The sequence below is a fragment of the Oncorhynchus gorbuscha genome, linkage group LG11 (genome assembly GCF_021184085.1).
Source record: "Oncorhynchus gorbuscha isolate QuinsamMale2020 ecotype Even-year linkage group LG11, OgorEven_v1.0, whole genome shotgun sequence".
NCBI lineage: Eukaryota > Metazoa > Chordata > Actinopteri > Salmoniformes > Salmonidae > Oncorhynchus > Oncorhynchus gorbuscha.
The window spans coordinates 21,628,839-21,650,583 of NC_060183.1; the positions used below are offsets into that span (position 1 = coordinate 21,628,839).

The 21,745-nt window shown below is 42.7% G+C and overlaps 1 protein-coding gene across 2 annotated transcripts in view; it reads left to right on the plus strand.

Moving 5' to 3' along the window:
- The window catches only part of ndel1a (nudE neurodevelopment protein 1-like 1a), a 32,701-nt gene extending 19,362 nt beyond the window's left edge, over positions 1-13,339 (plus strand). Inside the window, exons 3-10 of one of the 2 annotated variants that reach the window (XM_046368912.1) lie at positions 3,577-3,730; positions 6,164-6,312; positions 6,904-7,040; positions 7,263-7,439; positions 7,543-7,631; positions 8,880-9,034; positions 9,417-9,451; positions 11,828-13,339. In XM_046368912.1, the coding sequence (XP_046224868.1) occupies positions 3,577-3,730; positions 6,164-6,312; positions 6,904-7,040; positions 7,263-7,439; positions 7,543-7,631; positions 8,880-9,034; positions 9,417-9,451; positions 11,828-11,838 (907 nt within the window). In that variant the 3' untranslated portion in view covers positions 11,839-13,339. The remainder of the gene's footprint in view (positions 1-3,576; positions 3,731-6,163; positions 6,313-6,903; positions 7,041-7,262; positions 7,440-7,542; positions 7,632-8,879; positions 9,035-9,416; positions 9,452-11,827) is intronic. The other variant, XM_046368911.1, reaches the window with a different exon arrangement.
- The last annotated feature ends 8,406 nt before the right edge of the window (positions 13,340-21,745 follow it).

Here is a 21,745-nt window from a genome sequence, read left to right on the forward strand (position 1 = left end):
CCCTTCCACCCTGTCCCGCCTGTCACATGCCTGTAGCGTGCCATTCCGATGGCCCCCGGACACTGACATTTTTAGAGCAGCTGTGTGTATATCTATGGCTGTAGCGGGCGCCAGATACATACTTATATAACCCACACTCACCCCCCCCCCCCCCCCCCGAAACACTGTTAAGCTGTGTAACAGTACAAATCTCGTGTGAGCTTTGTTAGCCCAACAAGTCCAACCGTAACGCCGGCACGTTGTTAATTAACGGGAGCTGAGCTGGAGTGGGGTTTGTGAGACGAGGGCTGATCCAGTAAGGGGCAGAAACGTCTGAATGGTTTGAGCTACACAAAACATGTTCTGCCCTGGTCACATACCCACTGTAAACAACCCAACCTCCTGGTTATTTATAGGATATCTACTGGTGCTCTGAGCAACAGACAGTCTGTTTCCGTATGGAAAGGCCAGGGTGGACTAGTGACGAGATGTGTTATCAAACAATGAGGGGAAGTCAAAGGGTTCTTTGATTAGCTGGGTCAAGTGAGTTCAGTGTAACTGAATCAGAATCACGTTTATTGTCCTACAAGAGTAATATCTTGGCACAGCTCACACATGAATACATAAAACAAATATGAAAACACAGAAGAAACAAACAATAGTCAGGCATAAGTCCTGTGTGGACTTTGTTAACCGAAACGAGTCCCACCATAACACTGTTTTGGACTGCTAACCCTTTTTAAACATTGTTTGAGTTAGACTTCTGGGTTGTTAAAGGGATAATCCAAACCACTAATCCCTATGATTAACCGTATGAAATAAAACTATGCGAAAATAACATTTTTTGTAAACATGTTTCATTTTGTCGTTGTAACAAGATTGGTAGAATTTGCGCGAAACTGAATGTGCGAACCACCGCATTTAACCATGGCAAGGTGACTGGAAATATGGCTGAATACAAACAGTGTAGTTATTCCCTCCGTAAGGCAATCAAACAGGCAAAATGTCAGTAGAGAGACAAAGTGGAGTCGCAATTCAACGGCTCAGACGCGAGACTTATGTGTCAGGGTCTACAGAAAATCACGGACTACAAAGGGAAACCAGCCATGTCGCGGGCACCGACGTCTTGTTTCCTGGCAAGCTAAACACCTTCTTTGCCCACTTTGAGGATAACACAGTGCCCCTGACGCGGTCCTCTACCAAGGACTGTGGTCTCTCCGTGGCCGACGTGAGTAAGACATCTAAGCGTGTTAACCCTCGCAAGGCTGCCGGCCCTGATGGCATCCCTAGCCGTGGTGGCTGAGCATGCGCAGACCAGCTGGCTGGAGTGGTTACGGACATATTCAATCTCTCCCTATCCCAGTGTGTTATCCCCACATGCTTCAAGATGGTCACCATTGTTCCTGTACCCAAGAAAGCAAAGGTAACTAAATTACTATCGCCCTGTAGCACTCACTTCTGTCATCATGAAGTGCTTTGAGAGACTAGTCAAGGATCATATCACCTCCACCTTACCGGCCACCCAAGACCCACTTCAATTTGCTTACCGCCCCAATAGATTCACAGACGATGCAGTTGCCATCGCACTGCACACTGCCCTATCCCATCTGGACAAGAGGAATACCTAATGTAAGAATGCTGTTCATTGACTATAGCTCAGCATTTAACACCATAGTACCCTCCGTGCTCATCATTAGGCTCGGGGCCCTGGGTCTGAACCCTGCCCTGTGCAACTGGGTCCTGGACTCCCTGATGGGCAGCCCCCAGGTGGTGAAGGTAGGAAACAACACCTCTACTTTGCTGATCCTCAACACAGGGGCCCCACAAGGGTGCTTGCTCAGCCCCCTCCTGCTCAGCCATGACTGCGTGGCCATGCACGACTCCAACTCAATCACCAAGTTTGCAGACGGCACAACAGAAGTAGGCTCTGATTACCAACAATGACGAGACAACCTACAGGGAGGAGGTGAGAGCCCTGAGAGAGTGGTGCCAGGAAAATAACCTCTCACTCAATGTCAACAAAACAAAGGAGCTGATCGTGGACTTCAGGAAACAGCAGAGGGAGCACACCCCTATCCACATCCACGGCACTGCAGTGGAGAAAGTGGAAAGCTTCACTGACGATCTGAAATGGTCCACACACACACACAGTGTGGTGAAGGTGAAGAAGGCGCAACAGCGCCTCTTCAAACTCAGGAGGCTGAAGAAATTTGTCTTGGCCCCTAAAACCCTCACAAACCTTTACAGATGCACAATTGAGAGCATCCTGTTGGGCTGTATCACCATCTGGTACGGCAACTGCACCACCCGCAACTGCAGTGCTCTCCAGAGGGTGGTGTGGTCTGCCCAATGCATCACCGGGTGATTTGAAGCGTGTACAAATCGTCTGTCCTCGGTTGCGACACTCACTATTGAGTTTCCATGGCCGAGCAACCACACACAAGCCTAAGATCACCATGCGCAATGCCAAGCGTCGACTGGAGTGGTTTCCGCCATTGGACTCTGGAGCAGGTCAAACGCGTTCTCTGGTGTGATGAATCACACTTCACCATCTGGCAGTTCTACGGAAGAATCTGAGTTTGGCACATGCCAGGAGAACACTACCTGCCCCAATACATAGAGCCAACTGTAAAGTTTGGTAGTGGAGGAATAATAATTGTTGTTTTGATGGTTTGGGCTAGGCCCCTTAGTTCCAGTGAAGGGAAATCTTAAAGCTACAGCATACAATGACATTCTAGACAATTCTGTTTTTCCAACTTTGTGGCAACAGTTTGGGGAAGGCCCTCTCCTGTTTCCATATGACAATGCCCCCGTGCACAAAGCAAGGCCCATACAGAAATGGTTTGTTGAGTTCAGTGTGGAAGAACTTGACTGGCCTGCACAGAGCCCTGACCTTAATCCCGTCAAACACCTTTGGTATGAATTGGAATGCCGACTGCGAGCCAGGCCTTATTGCCCAACAGCAGTGCCCAACCTCAATAATGCTCATGTGGCTGAATGGAAGAAAGTCCCTGCAGCAATGTTCCAACATCTAGTGGAAAGTCTTCCCAGAAGAGTGGAGTTTGTTATATAGGGGGATCAACTCCATATTAATGTCCATGATTTTGGAATGAGATGTTTGACGAGCAGGTGTGCACATACTTTTGGTCATGTATTTCACATCGTTTTAGATGGATTGACTGCTTGTTTTGTCACAAACTGAAATTAGGTGAACTATTAGAATTTTTGGAAATGGCAGAGCGATTTCTAAATATTGCACTTTTTTAAAGCAGTGTAACAGTACAACTCCTGTGTGGGTTTTGTTAAGCAGTGTTACATGATCTGCACTTTCAATTTCCACCGTTTTAAATTGCCTTAATACATTTGTGTATGTTTAAGCACCGACACAATGAGGGTTTTGTATGTTTTTAGATGAATAAAGAAGATCAAGGATAATATACCATTCATCACATTAGGCTGCAACACAATTGTGTGCTTTTTATTTATAACTCTCAGATACACTCTTGGGTCCTTCTAATTTCTAAGTAAATACCAATGGACTGTAAAATAACAATGGTTTACTAACCATGTCCTCTCCGGTGGTGTCTGCCCTGTCAGTTGCCAGGAGGCTCAGGAGGAGCTGTTGGAGTTTCAGGAGGGCAGCAGAGAGCTGGAGGCAGAGCTGGAAACCCAGCTGGGGCAGGCTGAGCACCGCATGAGAGACCTGCACTCTGAGAACAGCAGGCTCAAGAACGAGGTGGACTCACTCAAGGTACCAAGATGAACACAATGAATGCACTTAAAGGACTGAATTCATGTTTTTCTGTGCTTGGAATGTGACATTTTACAAATCTGAAACCCTGTGAATTTGAGTTCCCTGTTAATTTGACTATTACAACCATGAGTTGGTAAGATCATTTTTACGAGGCGCCTTTAGCGTTCATGCTGAAAAAGTATGCTGCTCTTCTTTTGACAACTTATGAAAAACTCCATATCCTTGACATAATAAATTATTGATGACCATTTGAAGTTTGTATCATCATGGCTTGTCCTTTAGTGCTGTTCAGAGACAAGGAAAGTTGTTATAGCATGTATCTGTGACTATCCCAGCGTACATGATATTAAGTAAAATCAGGCATGGTCAACAGTAAAGTAGGGGGTTCTTAGTCCGAAATGAATGTGTAATCTAAATGCGAAGTCTCTTTCATGTCAGTCAGACAGACAAGGAACTCTTTCCCATTTTTGCTCAGATCACTACTACGAGAAACAGCCTATCAACAATATCATATTTAGAGTTAGCAATGTGGCTAATGTGTTTTGAGTTCCCACTTCCCCAGTTGGTAAATTATGTAGCACATTGCCTGGACTAATATGCACAAAAAGCATCCTGGCAAATTAATAAAAATAGAAAATCAGATTATTCTGGATCCTATTATGACATGTTGCACATCAAAATATCCATCATACATTCCCTAAACATGTTAGATGAAATAGACATTTTTTTCTTGAACATGTTAGATGACTTTCATGTCTTGGCACTTGAAAAAGTCTGTCTAGAGCCTTCCTGCTTAGCACCTTGCTGCAAAGTATAGCGATTTGATATCTTATTCACTTAATGAGGGAATTATTTTATTAGACTTTTTGGTTGTAGGCTAATGTTGTAAAACATCAGGGGAGCTACTAGGTGTGTAGACTTTTGTTCCAGCCCCACTCGCCAGATTCTACAAATCAACTGCTCAAAGGGACCTTGTTAAGCGGACTCTGTTGTGCTGGATCAAAAGCCTGCACACCCAGCTCTCCAGATGGAGAGGTGACCACGTGTTTTATACAGTAACAGTGCTGATATATATTTGACTTTAAGGCACAGTGGTATCATTATGGAAGCCAACATTCTGAACACTTGTAATTTTGTGATCTAGCTTATGAATTAGCCTATTGGGGTAGCCTAAACAAATGCAGATGGGAAAGCCCTTGCTTTAGCCATCTATAGCCTACCTGCTTTAACTATGCTACTACATCTGTTAGGCTACAGCAGAATAATCATTGCTAAATTAGCACACCAGCCTGAAAATATGAGTCATGTTGGTTGGTGAAAGAGCCAGCCCTAAAAATACAACTTTTTGCCAACATGGACTCATTTCTGGAGAAGAATATTAGCAATTCAACTTCATGGAACCTGCAGATACCCTGTGTTTATCTCTGCCGTTTGTGCATTTTCATCATTCTGATTGGTCAAGTCAATTTTGGGGGAGTATCTGAAAAAATGTCATGCTATTCGAATAGTGAAATCATTTCTATTGCCAATCCCTAATTCTCATACATAATGCATCAGCATGTTAATTCGCGCTCCATATTTAGCTCTAGGATGAGCGTGGTTCTGCGTCCATGTTCACATTACGACTCCTGCCGTGCGAGTCAGTGAATCACGGCACCGGTGATGGTGAGATACGAACGTGTTAAGAATGTCATCTGTTCTGCTTTTATCAGACTGTATGGTGGTTATTCCAGGCAGTTAAAAAATGTTTCTTGCTTTCATGCCTTTGTTTATGGAAAATACCACAGCAACTAGTTCTTATTCTGACGCCAGAGTAAAGAATCTTAGAGATGCATTCATGTTGTGCAGTATGCGCTACATTTAGACTGTCTGTGACACCTTGTTTAACGCCTTGTTATGACATACTATTTACTTGACATAGGCTAGAATGTGTTTTGATGTAGTCAGTGTAGTATGCACATGTAGTTCATATAAAACGGCATTTCAGGACAAAGCAGGGCTTGTCTGGTCGAGGTTAGAGGTTAATTGATTCAGACGTGATGTATCCAGAAGATATAGGTCAGACAGGCAGGCAGGCAGACCCTGTCCCATCTATTGAGCTGGTCACCAGAGAGATGGAGACATGGGTCACATCATCATCCCATAGCCTGAGAACGCTGGAGCACATCGGAGTGCTCTGAAAAATAGATGACAGAATGTAGGTTAACTCGGCGGTTCCCTCCTTGGGTGCGTGTGACTGTGTAGTGTTAGGAAAATCTTTTAGTAAGTAAAACACCATTGGAAGCTTTAACGTCCTTTACCAACCCCCCCAGAGGGCTTGGGTTGAATGCGGAAGAGACATTTCAATTGAATGCATTCAGTTGTACAACTGACTAGGTATCCCTCTTTCTTTTCTCTTTCTCTCTCCTAATCTCTCCACCCCCCTTGCAGGAGAAACTGGAGCAGCAGTATGCCCAAAGCTACAAGCAGATCAACATGCTGGAGGGTGACCTGGGTCAGACCCGGGGCATCAAGGAGCAGCTCCACAAATACGTCCGGGAGCTGGAGCAGTCCAACGACGACCTGGAAAGAGCCAAGAGGTCTGCAAAGAGACCAGACCACTACACAGTATCTAACAGACACATACTGGATACAACATTAGAAGATGAGCAGTAGGAGTCATAATTTGATATTTACTGTGTACTTCAGGGTTATGTTCATTTTCGAGGAAAAGGGCAATATCTAACAGTAGTACTAATCTAACAATATAAGCAAAGGTAGTCATCCTCTGACCATCTTTCAGAAAACAAACCCATACATTAACCCCATGCAGAGAGGTGCTGATCAATGATGGAGGATGAGGTGCTTGTGTGTTTCCTAGTTAATTGCCCACTGTGCTCTTCATTGGGAGTGATCAGACAGATGGCAAATATCCATTCCAATTAAAACACTTGCCAAATTGGGTCTGATTGCTGTAAATGGAATTGAATTGGATTCAGGTCAGCACTGTAACACATCGATGTAGATTACTTGGAGGAATCGGGACATTTGTCACTAAACGTTCATTTTCTAGTAAAAATTATGAGCTGACTCACACCTAACATTTTTGGTAGAGTTGCTGACTAACAAAGAGTAAACTGTATAAAAAGAAAGTCCCACAAATTAAATGTATTCTCTATTTCCTTCTGCAGGGCTACAATTGTGTCCCTGGAGGATTTTGAGCAGCGTCTGAACCAGGCCATCGAGAGGAATGCCTTCCTGGAGAGCGAGCTTGATGAGAAAGAGTCCCTCCTGGTCTCAGTACAGAGATTAAAAGATGAGGCCAGAGGTGCTTATTGATCCATTTTTACTCAAACCCCTGCCTGCCTTCACTCATTAGAAAATGAGCTGTTCTCTGTGAAATTAATAGAACCCATGTTCTCACAGCATTGCTTACAGCTGCAAATTATTGTTGGGAGAGACTATATCAGCATTATCCTCAATTTGAATGTCTAGTCTCAATATGGTCTGTTTTAGAGTTAAATATTATGTCTGTCTGCTTGTCTGTCAGACCTACGACAAGAGCTCGCCGTCCGAGAGCGAAATACGGACTTGACCAGGATGTCAGCACCCTCCTCACCCACCCAGGAGGACAACGACAAGATGGATTCCTCTGTCCAGGCCTCACTGTCTCTCCCAGCCACGCCGCTCACCAATAGTCTGGACAATGCCTTCGCCAACCCAACAGGTACCCTTTTGCACTGACCCCAACACCTTAATATGTTGCCTAACCTTTTTTTTATGTGCAGATTACTGTATGTATTTATCTTCTTGTATTTATTTCCCGCCAGAGTTGTCAAACGGCCTTGGTAACTCACTAACTCCCTCTGCCAGAATATCAGCACTCAACATCGTAGGTGACCTGCTTCGGAAAGTAGGGGTGAGACATACATTTTTTCCATTTGTACACATCACTATTCACCGTATGCCCTGGTACCCTTAGACTATTGGTGTTTCTCATTATGCATACTACCGTGCTCCACACTCTCATGCTCCAAGTGCATTCTCCGAGGATGTTCTCTTGAGTACGTTCTTGTGAGGACTAGTGTGGAGAACGCATAAAACATTATATTTGAGAAGCACTCGCACTCCCCCTACTGTATTACCTCACGCTGTATCTCCCCATTCACTGAACCTTCTTCCAGCCAGGACAATGGCAACAATAGAGACAAAACAAGAAATAGACAAAGCAAACGTTTTACTTAATAATTATCAGCTAGATACGTGAATCGTTGTAATCTAGCTAGCTAGCCAGCTAAACAGGAAAAAATTACTTAAAACTAATGTTATGCAATGTACAGTAGATGTCAATTCTTTGTGGGTAGCTAGCTAGCTAACAATTCTTCGTGCCTAGCCAGTTAGCCTTACTATGACTTACTATGGACTTACCCATTCACTGAACCTTCCTTCTTCGAACCAAGGCAATGGCAGAAACGAAACAATATATACACAAAGCAAACATTTAACTTTATAACTGTCAGCTAATTATATGTGAATTGTAATAATGTATCTCACCAGATGGTATAAGTGGCAAAAATGACCTAAAACAAATATTATCCAAGGTAGATGTAAATTCTTTGTGGGTAGCTAGCTAACAATTCTTTGTGGCTATCTGTTTAGCTAACAGTAGTAGCTAGCCAGTTAGCTCTAACTTACTATGGGCTTGTGACCTTCGCACTCTATAGTGGGATTGTAAGCATGCCTAAATTAACATAGCATGTATTTGTTAACGTATCAAGATAAAATGTTGTAGTCAAGCAAAATATGAGATGTGAATAGGCAACATTTTCATTCTGAAGTCAGTGTATTTTCTCTCACTTCAGCTCAAATAATGGCCGCTATTGATTGAGAAAATTTGCGTCATTTCTTATGTGGTTGCGTCATATTTATTTTCATACTTTACTTTGAAGATTGCATCGATGCATGCTTTAAAATAGAGAAATGCCCTCCATGCTCCATTTCGCATACTTTGATTTGGACTCATACTCCGACCCTCCCGTGCTCCAATTTGCATGCTCGGAGCCCGGTAGTATGCATTTTGAGAAACACCCCTTGTCTTATACCATATTGTCATCTCGCTAATAGTGGAAGGCCTCTTATCTTTTTGCATTCTCTATGTCTGTCTCAGGCTCTGGAGTCTAAGCTGGCAGCCTGCAGGAACTTTGCCAAGGACCAGAAAGCCAGAAAGTCTTATGCCATCACGGAAAACGGGAACGTGATCAACGGCAACACAGCCAAGTTTTCCCATACCCTCCACATGACGTCGTCGTACTACGACAAAACGTAAGCCGAAGCCCGCTTCCACTTCACCCTCAGTGAGCCACACATTACTCATTGGTGATGAACAGGAAATGAAAGCTTCGATTTTCTGAGAAAGAAACTTGGCAAAGGACAACAACGTTTCATAATGTCAAATTGTCTTTATTTGGATTTAGGCCTTATGCATTTGTCATTTTTATGATTATTGTTTGCTGTGTTAAGCAGTGTCACTCCTAAGACCGTTTTGTTTCAGTTAGATTTCTTAACGTAGATAAATTTGTCTGTAGAAATGTGTATTTGAAATGCTTGTCTAGTGTTGGGAGTCTATGGAGGTGTGTTGATGATGATTTTGAGGAGTTATGGATGTCGATGAGGCCTCTCAGACCCTTGTGTTTTTCCCCAGCAGGAGAGAGAGGGTCATATTCCCTGCATTACTTCTGGGTAATGGTCTTCCTCCTCCGATGCTGATGATGTGTGGGGAAGTTAGTCAGTCACCTGCATGCTGTTTGATTAACAAGCCTCCCTCCCTTTCCCATCTAGTGCTGAGGTAGACTCCCTCACCGTGGGGCTAGATAACTGCTTTGGGTAGTGGTACATTCATTCCCCTGCTTTCTTAACACTATGCTGATATATCCACATGTGATTAATATGCCTGTCTGTTTGCTGGTGTGAGTTGGTAACTTTCAATATAGTGTCATTCAATTTGGATCAATCATCATATTGGGGGAGATTCTCAGAGGTGTGTTTAATGACCCAGGAGAAAGCATGTAGTGCAATGGAAGGGTTGGTTATGGTACAGTACTTCGATTTTGTGCTCACATTGTCAATTAACTACAAACTACTGCATGTGAACAAGGCACCACAGTTTTGCAGCTGATTCTAAAGTGCAAAGTCAAAAGTTATCTTTCACTGTTCTTATGTAGCCGGTGCTGTCCTTCTGTTGTTCCTTGTTGAGGTTGTATTTCAAGGTATACATACTACTAGATGTCCCATATAGAAGTGGTGTGACTATTTGGCAAGGTTGTAGTGTCATGGTGTTGCGTTTCTGCTGTGTGAGGAACTATTGATATGAGGCTGTCTGAGCATGCTGAGCAAGACATGGTTACAAGGCACAGTTTGGGTTTCACCGCATGGAGGAGTGGATTATAAATCTCTCTTTACAAGAGAGCACACACTGCCAACACTGTGCCTTACTATTCAGAGACATACCTTGTTAATAGGACACGAGTTTGAAGTGGAGTATATACTACAAAATAACAGTAGCTTAGAATTTACTTTGTTTGCCATGGTCCTAACCATACTGAACAAAAATTTGAACACATCATGCAAAAATGTCAATGATTTTACTGAGTTAAAGTTAATATAAGGAAATCAGTCAATTGAAATAAATGGATTAGGCCCTAATCTATGGATTTCACTGACTGGGCAGCGGCGCAGCCATGTGGGCCAGGCCAAGCTAATCAGAATGACTTTTTCCCCACAAAAGGGCTTTATTACAGACTGAAATACTCCATAGTTTCATAAACTGTCCAGGTGGCTGGTCTCAAAAAATCCTGCAGGTGAAAAATCTGGATGTGCTGGTCCTGGGCTGGCGTGGTTACATGTGGTTGTGAGGCCTGTTGGCCATACTGCCAAATTCTCTAAAATGATGTTGGAGTCGGCTTTTGGTAGAGAAATTAACATTAAATTATCTGGCAACAGCTCTGGTGGACATTCCTGCAGTCAGCATGCCAATTGCACACTCCCTCAAAACTTGAGACATCTGTGGCATTGTGTTACAAAATTGCACATTTTATAGTGACCTTTTATTGTCCCCAGCACAAGGTGCACCTGTAGTGCTGTTTAATCAGCTTCTTGATATGCCACACCTGTCAGGTGGATGGATTATCTTGGTAAAGGAGAAATGCTCACTAACAGGAATATAAACACATTTGTGCATAACATTTTAGAGAAATAAGCTTTTTGTGCTTATGGAACATTTCTGGGATCTTTTATTTGAGTTTATGAAACATGTGACCAACACTTTATATGTTGCGTTTATATTTTTGTTCGGTGTAAGTTGAACAAACTCCTAGGTATTTTACATTTGTGCAAGGAGGGGCAAACTGGCTGAGAGGACTTTTAGAGCCTTTGAAGTCAGTGATCTTCCGATCACATACTTTATAAACGATTTGGCACAGTCTAAACCATAACAGAATCTAAAAATACATCAAGTTTCATTTTTGTCTGCACGTGCCCAAAGCCCTGTGTCTGCTGCCAAGCAGTGTGACCGTGCCAGGGCCAACTGATAGTAGGATAATGAGGACAGAGTGAGGTAACCTGCTGGGGCTCAGGTCACTGGTTCAACCCTGCGCTGTCACTGGGATCCATCGACCACTGGTCACTGGTTCAACCCTGCACTGGCACTGGGATCCATTGACCACTGGAAAATGTGCCTGCTTGTGGAGTGACAGAGTTTGGCTTAATTAAAATGGCCCCATTGTCTGGCAGTCTAGTAGAGCTGTAGGCACCAGGGTACCACTGTAAAGTGATACTCCAGTTTATCTACTCCACCAATAGGGCTACATTTTATTTGTAGTCTTACATCTAACACTCCCCCATTAGAATTAATTTGCTTAGGCCTAGCCCAGTAATACAACTCACATTATTTAAAATGCCATGTAATACCTAGCTAATTATAAGGCAGATTTGATGTGTTCTATGGTTTTACCACCTTATAATATGAATCCAGCAAGGTTAATTTTCTAAGGACCAGCAAGTGAGATGCTGCCTAACCCTCAGTCGACCAGACTAATCCATGTTGTTTTGTGTTTACAGCAGGGCGGTGAACGGCCTGGACCCTGGCACTCTGACAGCCATCACAGTACCCCCTGCTCCCTCCCTCCCTGGCCTCCTGCCTCTCATCATGTGACAGTGACAGACACCACACCCCAATTTAATCCCCCACACACACACCCTACCAATGGACAAGGCTATATCCTTAAACAGAAAGCATTGTGATGACTTCAAACAAGAGAACGCACATGAAAATGGCTAGCACTATTAAACACTTTTCACATACTGTAATACTGGCCCCTCTTTGCAGCCACTGCATATTCACAGGCTGTCTGTGTAATTCTGGCCCTTTAGTGCTTGTGCTTTGGTCCTACTGTACATGTGGCTCACATTTGATATGTACTTGCTAATTGTTTACTGCTTGTACATATAGCCCACTCTACACAGACATCCAAAGAGGTGTATCCAAAGAGACGGTATCTATGTAGGATCCTATCCTCTCTGCAGTCATTTTTCAAATCTTTAGACAGAAAAACATTATGCAATTGAAAGTGTGATACAGTGAGGGTTTCCAATATACATGTTACCGTAATTTTATTGAACTGTTATGATTTATCAGAGATGGTGTAGCAAGTGAAAATATAGATTAGCCAGAGTCTACAGAAAAAGTAAGATGTCTGGATTACTGTAACACATTCATCTAGCAGCATTGCCTCAGACAATGCATAGGCCCTCTCTCCTCTAACTCTCCACCCCTTATTTGACATTTCTTATAAATGGAAACTAGGGTTAATGGATTGGCAGCTGGCACACATGTGTAGATGTGTTTAATAGCCTAGAACGGTCCTTCACCACGTGGACCTGCTCCTAACGAGCTGACTTATTGTCCGTCGCTAAAGGTGGTTTAAATCTCTTTTGTCGACCTCCTATGCCTTTCTGACCTTGAGTTTAACTCCGTAGCCATCTGAAGAATTTAATGTTAGTTTTGTTTTTATTTATGTAATGTGTTCCAATTAAAATGCATTGGTTTAGACCTGTTCAAAAGGGATGGTGAAGGAAAATCCTCTGTCTTCGTGTTGAGTGTTCTGGGCTACTTCGTCTCAGCTCAGTTTAACCGTATGACAACGTGCACGGTATTGGTCATATTGATCATTATTTATAGATGTCCACTTGAGTGGTGCTGTCATGGTGTTTTAGACTACTTTTGCCAGTATTCCATTTTTGGATTTTAACTCCAAGTCTTTCATTTTTGGTGTTTGAATTTTTACTGGTATCTTATTGTATTTAAAATATCACACAACCCTGTGTTAGCAACCTATATTATAAGTTAAGAGCACTTTATCCAGTGCAAATATTTTCCTTGTATTTTCACATTATTCTATCAGTTTTATTCAAGTGCAATATTGCCTGTTTGTATGTTTTGTTAATTTATTTCATTCATTTTATGGCATGATGTGTTCAAATATATAGGATGTGATTATACATCAATTAGTCATATCATGATGTAGGATCCGTTGTTTTAAAATGTTGAGAAAATAAATAAATATAAAGCCATTCTTCTTATTGTTTTTAACTTAAAGTAGTCCACATTGCAAATTTAGCAATTAAACTCTAGCCTCATACCATGAGCTAATACAGGTTGTATATTAGTGTTCTCCTTGGATCTAGTTGAGGGCAGCAATGAATGGGATTGGTTAAATTTAGGCGAGTCCTCCTAATTAGTTAAGGTTTCAGTAGTGATTTGGTTAAATTTAGGCAATAATTGTGAAATTAAACGGCTGGATTCGAAACAGAGAATTTAGCAACCTATGTTACGCTCTCTGTACCCAGTAGGCTACAATGTTGGATTTAATCAAATAGAGGGTGTTCATTAGTCGTGGCTAGAAGGGATCAAGCTTTTGTCAAATTAACGTCAGATTTGTTTCGTAGCAAGTTACATGGAACCCAAACCGGCTGTGCGCTTGCCCCATCATGCATAAATGTATTTTGTTCCCCCACACCAAACGCGATCACGACACGCAGGTTAAAATATCAAAAACTCTGAACCAATTATATTAATTTGGGGACAGTTCGAAAAGCATTACACATTTATGGCAATTTAGCTAGCTAGTTTGCACGTGCTAGCTAATTTGTCCTATTTAGCTAGCTTGCTGTTGCTAGCTAATTTGTCCTGGGATATAAACATTGAGTTGTTATTTTACCTGAAATGCACAAGGTCCTATACTCCACCAATTTATCCACACATAAAACGGCCAACCTAATCATTTCTAGTCATATCTCCTCCTTCCAGGCTTTTCCTTCTTTTGACTTTATATTGCGATTGGCAACTTTCATAAATTAGGTGCCTTACCGCCATTGACCTAGTTCATCTTTCAGTCACCCACGTGGGTATAACCAATGAGGAGATGGCACGTGGGTACCTGCTTCTATAAATCATAAGGAGATGGGAGAGGCAGGACTTGCAGCACAATCTGCGTCAGAAATAGAACTGACTTCTATTTTAGTTGTTGGCACAGTGAGCAGTGTGGCTGCAATAATTGAATAATATAGATTTCTGAATTTATTTTGTAATGCTCGTGCACGCGGTGCGAGTGGCGTAGTCAGGGTATGAGTAGATTGGGATAGTAGGTAGGTTGGGATAATTAGTTAAAGGTTAGGAAAAGGGTTGGATGGATTCCTTCTAGCCATGACCAGGTAATATACTCACGTTAGCTACGCTGATTCATGGACAGTATATCCAAGTTGCATTTGGTTTATAAGGACCAACATCAGATGTGCACTTTCAGGGCGCAGCAAACGACATCACCACATCTAAAACACATGGCAGACATTGGATGAGTTTAAAATCAAAGAAAGTACAGTATGAAGATGGACAGAAACTGCTTCTCCAATAGAAATCCCAGATCATGCTTGTAGGTGATGTCATGGTGACGTTGGCTAGCTAAGCTCATGCGCAGAAATAAGTCATACCTACACATGCCTACTTGTTAACAAAATTAAGGAAGTTTCCTTTAAAATTATTCATAATATTATCCTGCCAACCACTATATGAAGAGGTTTTTAAAAAACAAACTCAAATTGTAATGACCACCCAGAAACAGTGTTGCATCTTTTTTTGGCATTGTATTCATGTAAGGAAACTGTGGCAAGACATCAGTAGATTTTTAATTGAACACATTTATGAAGATTTTACACTATTATGTAGAGATGTACTGCTTGGATTCATTACCTATGATAAAATTGTTTCAACTTATTTCTATGTAATTTCATTCTTTTGGCTAAATTTCATATTCACAAATGCAAATTTACAAACAAAACACCACATTTTCATACCTTACAAAAAGAAATGTAACTATTTTAAGACAAATACTCTGCTAACAAAAAAGCTGTTACACTTAGAATTATATGCCCCTTAAGGTCCTTGTGCAATGTGATCTTGTACCCACTAGCCCAATTGTCCTTTGTATATTATTTATATATACTTGTGTTTCCCCCAAGTAGTTTCTGTATTGATTTGTCAATAAAAAAATATATTTAAAAAATCGGGTCTAACAGTAGTCTCGCGCCCGAACTACGCATGTGCAGGCTGTCAAATCAAAGGCACTCCGATATAAAGTTGTTTTTGACACAAATGAAAACGTGTCAGTTTGTCACTTTCACGAGTTTGGAGTAATAACATGTTCAACTACTTAAAAGACATTATGTACATGTATGTGCGCAGTAGTAATTTGATATTAAACTGATGGCAGGCAGATTATGTAATTGTCATGGAAACACCGTACTCTGTTTATCATAACTGGTTTAAGGTCAAAATCGAAGTAAGCATACACTGATTAAAACACCTGGTTTTCTGAGCAATATTTTGCAGTATTAGGACATGTAAACACCTCAATCAGCATTCCAGCTGTGTGTATTTGATCTGCTCATGTGCTAGCACCAGCCAAGCCAGCCTCCATTTTTGGTGCACCGGATACAATTGCAATCCGTTGTTGATTATATCAACTATCATCAGAAATCAAGCGATATGAATCAGACAGTGGGGCGCCGCCTGACCCACTATTTGGTCAGAATGTTCAAATCAACGTTTCATATCATGGTGTAGATATACTGTAGATCGAATTGCACTCAATACATTTTCTTCCATATTAGGGGTCATATTAGCGGGCTATCCCGGGGTTAGCGCGAGGGAATGTATTGTAATGAAACAGGCAGGGAGCAGGACTCGAACCCTGCAAAAGCATGCTCAAGCGGCAGAGTCGATATCCGCGCTTATAAAGCCAGGGTAGTTACTCTACTCCCTCCCAGTGTTGCCAACTCCTCAGTAAGGAAAGTAGCTATTGGCTGTCCTAAAAGTCGCTAAATGATGTCATCACATAATTTGTATAATTGGCCATGTGCATGTAATTGTGATGGACGCTGTAACGTCGTGGGAGAGACAAAAAGTGAGTAAAAAAACGCCCTACATATGTTTTGAACTACAAATGAGCAAGCTGCAGAGAGTGGCCATACTCCTTCAGCACTTTATGGACCCCATTGTTAATCCCCGTCATAACAGAGCCATTGTCAGCCCCTATCCCCAGGAGTTTCTCTTTTTTAGGACAACACTTTTCGAGGAAAGCCACAATAGCACGGCTATAGATTTGGCATCTCCCTCAAACTCAACAAGCCCCAGACATGTTGATACAATTGTCTGCTTGGTATCACTAAAGTACCTTATCACAACCCCCAGGTACTTAGAAACACTTACATCGGTGGACTCATCGAGGAGGCGGCTGAAATGCTGGTCACCCACATCTGCAACCAACTTTTTCAGAAAGTATGGTGCTAGAACACCATTAATAATTTCTGTGCACTTTGTCCTGTGCATTTTGAAGTGGGTAGCAGCAGTGGAGTCTGAGAACGCAGCTCTACATGCTTCTTCAATGTGATCACATACCAGCATGGAAGTGTTCAGCGATTTGCAGTCAATTTTTTAAACCATAAATGACAGCTTGTTTTTGGTGAAACTGTTATAAGGCGTTGCCTTTTGAGTATGTTTTTGAGTTGTCATGTGTTTTTTTACATCACTAAGTGTGGTGTAGAAATCAGCCTTACAATACAGGCAGTATCCCGTGTATCATCTCCAATAAACGGCTTCAACCAGCCTTTGAATTCAGGGTTTGATTCCGACTCCTTACTGTATTTGAGTGTACAGTTTAGACTGAGACATGATGAGCTAGCCAGCTAGATGTTTAGCTCATGTCACAGAGAGGCACACACATAGTGGACAAGGTGAGTAAGTGACTGAGGCTGTGTGAGTCAAATGCAGTGATTTATTTTTGACAAAGAACATTTTACATTTACATCCTTCCCTGAATGTAACCCAGGGCGGTTCAGAAAGCGGCGGCTTCCCGCATGTGCGATTCATTTGCAGTCTGGATGTGGAGGGGTGAACATCTCCTGCTCTGACTGCAGCTGCGCGAGGAATGGGCCACCTGTGAGTGCTTTGATGGGGGATGGGCTCACGGCAGCACCCGCTGTTCGTTGAGAAGAGTAAGAACGATTCGCGCTTTCACGTCCGAGTCTCAAAGTCTCCAATAACACCAGAAAATGTCGCTAGATTTGTCGCTAGTCAATTTTTAAAAAATGTGTCGCTAGAGGGGTCTGAATACTCGTTAAATATAGCAACTAAGTCGCTAATTGGCAACACTGCTACCTCCTTTCAAAGAGCGCGTCCTCGCGTTAGCTTGTGACTCAACGTCGTATAGGAGCGCGCTCACCGGCCAAACACACGCACTGTCGTGGATGCAAGGTCCGATCACTCCTGACACCAGTGTAATTAAAACAGGCAGGGAGCAGGTCTCAAACCCTCAACCTTCTAGCCCGAAGTTCAGCACGCTATCGACTGTGCCTCAAAAGCATGTTCAAGCGGCAGAGTTGATATCCGTGCTTATAAAGCCAAGGTCGTTACAGTATGCATCTTTAGAAGTAGTTTTCACTTACACACATGTCCGAACTTAGAATCTAAAATGCATTTCAGAGTGCCATCAGTAGCATGATTTCAGACATGTCCATGTAAACAGGATTATTAGGGAAATCGTTCTTTGCGATGCATGTGGGCATCCCCATTCAAGTCAGTGGGGAGCTGATGGGTTGGCTAGCGGCCATTTTGAGTGTACCAATGAAGGGTGCAGTCAAATTGCCGTGATCTGAAGGGCTATTTCCCTTCTAGGAATTATATTTATATTGTGAAACTGGCCCTGAATCAGTAGAAACCGACCGCCTTGAAGCTATGAAACCCAATGACCTGCGTTTGACTTTAAAGTGCCTGATCTGAGAGCTGTGTGAAACAGCCACTTACTGGCTGACGCCTCACCCTCAGTTGTTGAGTCCCTCTCACTTTTTAAAACATTCTTCCTATTTTTTTTTAAGCGAGTGTACATTCCTGCCGTGAGCAGCTCTACGGGCGGATTCTATTTGAGTCGTTATTGTTGCTATTATTATTGTCTATTAGAAGATGGTGTTAATTTAGTATTGATCTGCAGATGTTAATGTCTCGATTTAACTTAACAGTGAGAACTCGGTGAATGCACCAATTTGTAAGTCGCTCTGGATAAGAGCGTCTGCTAAATGACTTAAATGTAAATGTAATGCATGTAAACATTTTAAACAAATGTATATTAATCATAATATCCACAATAATCATTAACCATGCTCATTGTCTCGAAGCTAGGTTGTGCCTTTAGATTGTGAAAATGAACAGCTAAGGAATAATCTTTCACTTCTGTAATTTATTTCTCAAACCCCTGGCCTGCTTCGCAAGCCCTTTGGGAGTCTGTTGCCTCTGGATTTAGAAACTGATAAAATGTTAAACTTTCTGCTGTGAGTGATGAAAAAAAAGTCAGCCTGAGTGAAAATTATTTTAATAATTCAATGAATGTTTTGTGCACAAAGGTGATGACTTAAGTGTCTTATTAGGAATTTTCAAATCTGACTTCTTTGTGTCAGTGTACGGAAATAGTATTTCTGGGCCGGTCATCAGTTAAACTGCTGTACCGAAGCAAAACTGTAGTAACAGTTGAAACTGTGCCTCTGGACTGGAACTCTGGCCCCTTGGACCGCCCTGACTGTGAAATAAAATGGAAGGCAGTTGGGCAGAGGCAAGATCAGGTGGGACCACAGCCAATAAGAGAGCAGATATGTGTGTGTGTGAACGACTGGCACAACTCCTATAGAAAGCGTTTTTTAGCTAAGTTTCCAGGATGTCATGTGTCCTACTTATATCACACTCGTAACATCCTAAGCATTACGAAACTTCTATTCAATCAAACAAGCTAATAAGTCATTCCATTTTCTGTTGACCAAATTCAACACAATTCAAAGGGCTTTATTGGCATGGGAAACCAAGGTTATGTATGTAACCATGGTTATGTGAGCAATATGGATCACTCCAATATATTGGTATCACTCCCCTGCGGAGGGATACATCCGAGGTGAGGATTTACAGATTTACTCCCGTGTACACCTGTGTCATGGCTGGGGTCCGCCCCTATATATAGACCCCATGGCCATGACACACGTTCTCTACATCATTTTTGAAGCACCTCTAGCACTGTAGAGGATTGGCGTGATCCATATAGCTCACATACGTAACCTTCGTTATGTTTCACTATATTGGATCGGTCCAATATATTGATATACCTGTACCAGATTAGTCGGTGCTAGAGAGACCTGGCCAGCCGGCGGCAAAGTCCCAGTGCGGGACCAAAATGCAGGGGCCGTCAATGTGCAAGGGTGGTCCCAGCACAGTCCCCGGAATAGGAGGTGACACCCAGGACTGCTGAACCAACCGCAGAGGGAGGTGCCACATTTATCCAGTAGTAAAGATGCAAGAGGAAGCCCAGCTGGCCGCGGCACATGTCAGTGATATATCTCAGTAGTGCCCAGGACGCAGCCACACCTCGTGTTGAATGTGCCACCACAGATCCCAGCACTGGCTTCCCAGCCAGGCGGTATGCTGTCATAATCATGTCCACGATCCAGAGAGAGAGAATTTGCTTTGATAGCCCAGCCCCCAGGACTCTCTCACCATAGCAGACAAAGAGCACAGGGCACAGCATGCCAGAGGTAGGCCCACTCCCCTGCCACTGCCCGGTTGGGACAGAGATATACTCCTCCCACCAGAGTCCACCCAGTAGCACTCAGAACTTACCGAAAGAGCATGGAGTTCACCCACCCTCTTCTTGGAAGTAATCGCCACCAAGAAAACCACCTTCATAGAGCGGTGTTTCAGGGAGGCAGACTCCAATGGTTCGAAAGGCGGTTTTGCCAAAGCTGCCAAGACCACATCCAGATTCCAGCTCGCCATTGAACAGGTCCTAGCTGGATGCAGGCAACGAACCACCTTCACAAACCTGGAGACCAAGGGATGGCACCCCACAGGCCTGTCCATTCACCTCACATGGCAGGCAGATACAGTGCCTTGCGAAAGTATTCGGCCCCCTTGAACTTTGCGACCTTTTGCCACATTTCAGACTTCAAACATAAAGATATAAAACTGTATTTTTTTGTGAAGAATCAACAACAAGTGGGACACAATCATGAAGTGGAACGACATTTATTGGATATTTCAAACTTTTTTAACAAATCAAAAACTGAAAAATTGGGCGTGCAAAATTATTCAGCCCCTTAAGTTAATACTTTGTAGCGCCACCTTTTGCTGCGATTACAGCTGTAAGTCGCTTGGGGTATGTCTCTATCAGTTTTGCACATCGAGAGACTGAACATTTTTTCCATTCCTCCTTGCAAAACAGCTCGAGCTCAGTGAGGTTGGATGGAGAGCATTTGTGAACAGCAGTTTTCAGTTCTTTCCACAGATTCTCGATTGGATTCAGGTCTGGACTTTGACTTGCCCATTCTAACACCTGGATATGTTTATTTTTGAACCATTCCATTGTAGATTTCGCTTTATGTTTTGGATCATTGTCTTGTTGGAAGACAAATCTCCGTCCCAGTCTCAGGTCTTTTGCAGACTCCATCAGGTCTTCTTCCAGAATGGTTGTGTATTTGGCTCCATCCATCTTCCCATCAATTTTAACCATCTTCCCTGTCCCTGCTGTAGAAAAGCAGGCCCAAACCATGATGCTGCCACCACCATGTTTGACAGTGGGGATGGTGTGTTCAGGGTGAGCTGTGTTGCTTTTACGCCAAACATAACGTTTTGCATTGTTGCCAAAAAGTTCAATTTTGGTTTCATCTGACCAGAGCACCTTCTTCCACATGTTTGGTGTGTCTCCCAGGTGGCTTGTGGCAAACTTTAAACAACACTTTTTATGGATATCTTTAAGAAATGGCTTTCTTCTTGCCACTCTTCCATAAAGGCCAGATTTGTGCAATATATGACTGATTGTTGTCCTATGGACAGAGTCTCCCACCTCAGCTGTAGATTTCTGCAGTTCATCCAGAGTGATCATGGGCCTCTTGGCTGCATCTCTGATCAGTCTTCTCCTTGTATGAGCTGAATGTTTAGAGGGACGGCCAGGTCTTGGTAGATTTGCAGTGGTCTGATACTCCTTCCATTTCAATATTATCGCTTGCACAGTACTCCTTGGGATGTTTAAAGCTTGGGAAATCTTTTTGTATCAAAATCCGGCTTTAAACTTCTTCACAACAGTATCTCGGACCAGCCTGGTGTGTTCCTTGTTCTTCATGATGCTCTCTGCGCTTTTAACGGACCTCTGAGACTATCACAGTGCAGGTGCATTTATACGGAGACTTGATTACACACAGGTGGATTGTATTTATCATCATTAGTCATTTAGGTCAACATTGGATCATTCAGAGATCCTCACTGAACTTCTGGAGAGAGTTTGCTGCACTGAAAGTAAAGGGGCTGAACAATTTTGCACGCCCAATTTTTCAGTTTTTGATTTGTTAAAAAAGTTTGAAATATCCAATAAATGTCGTTCCACTTCATGATTG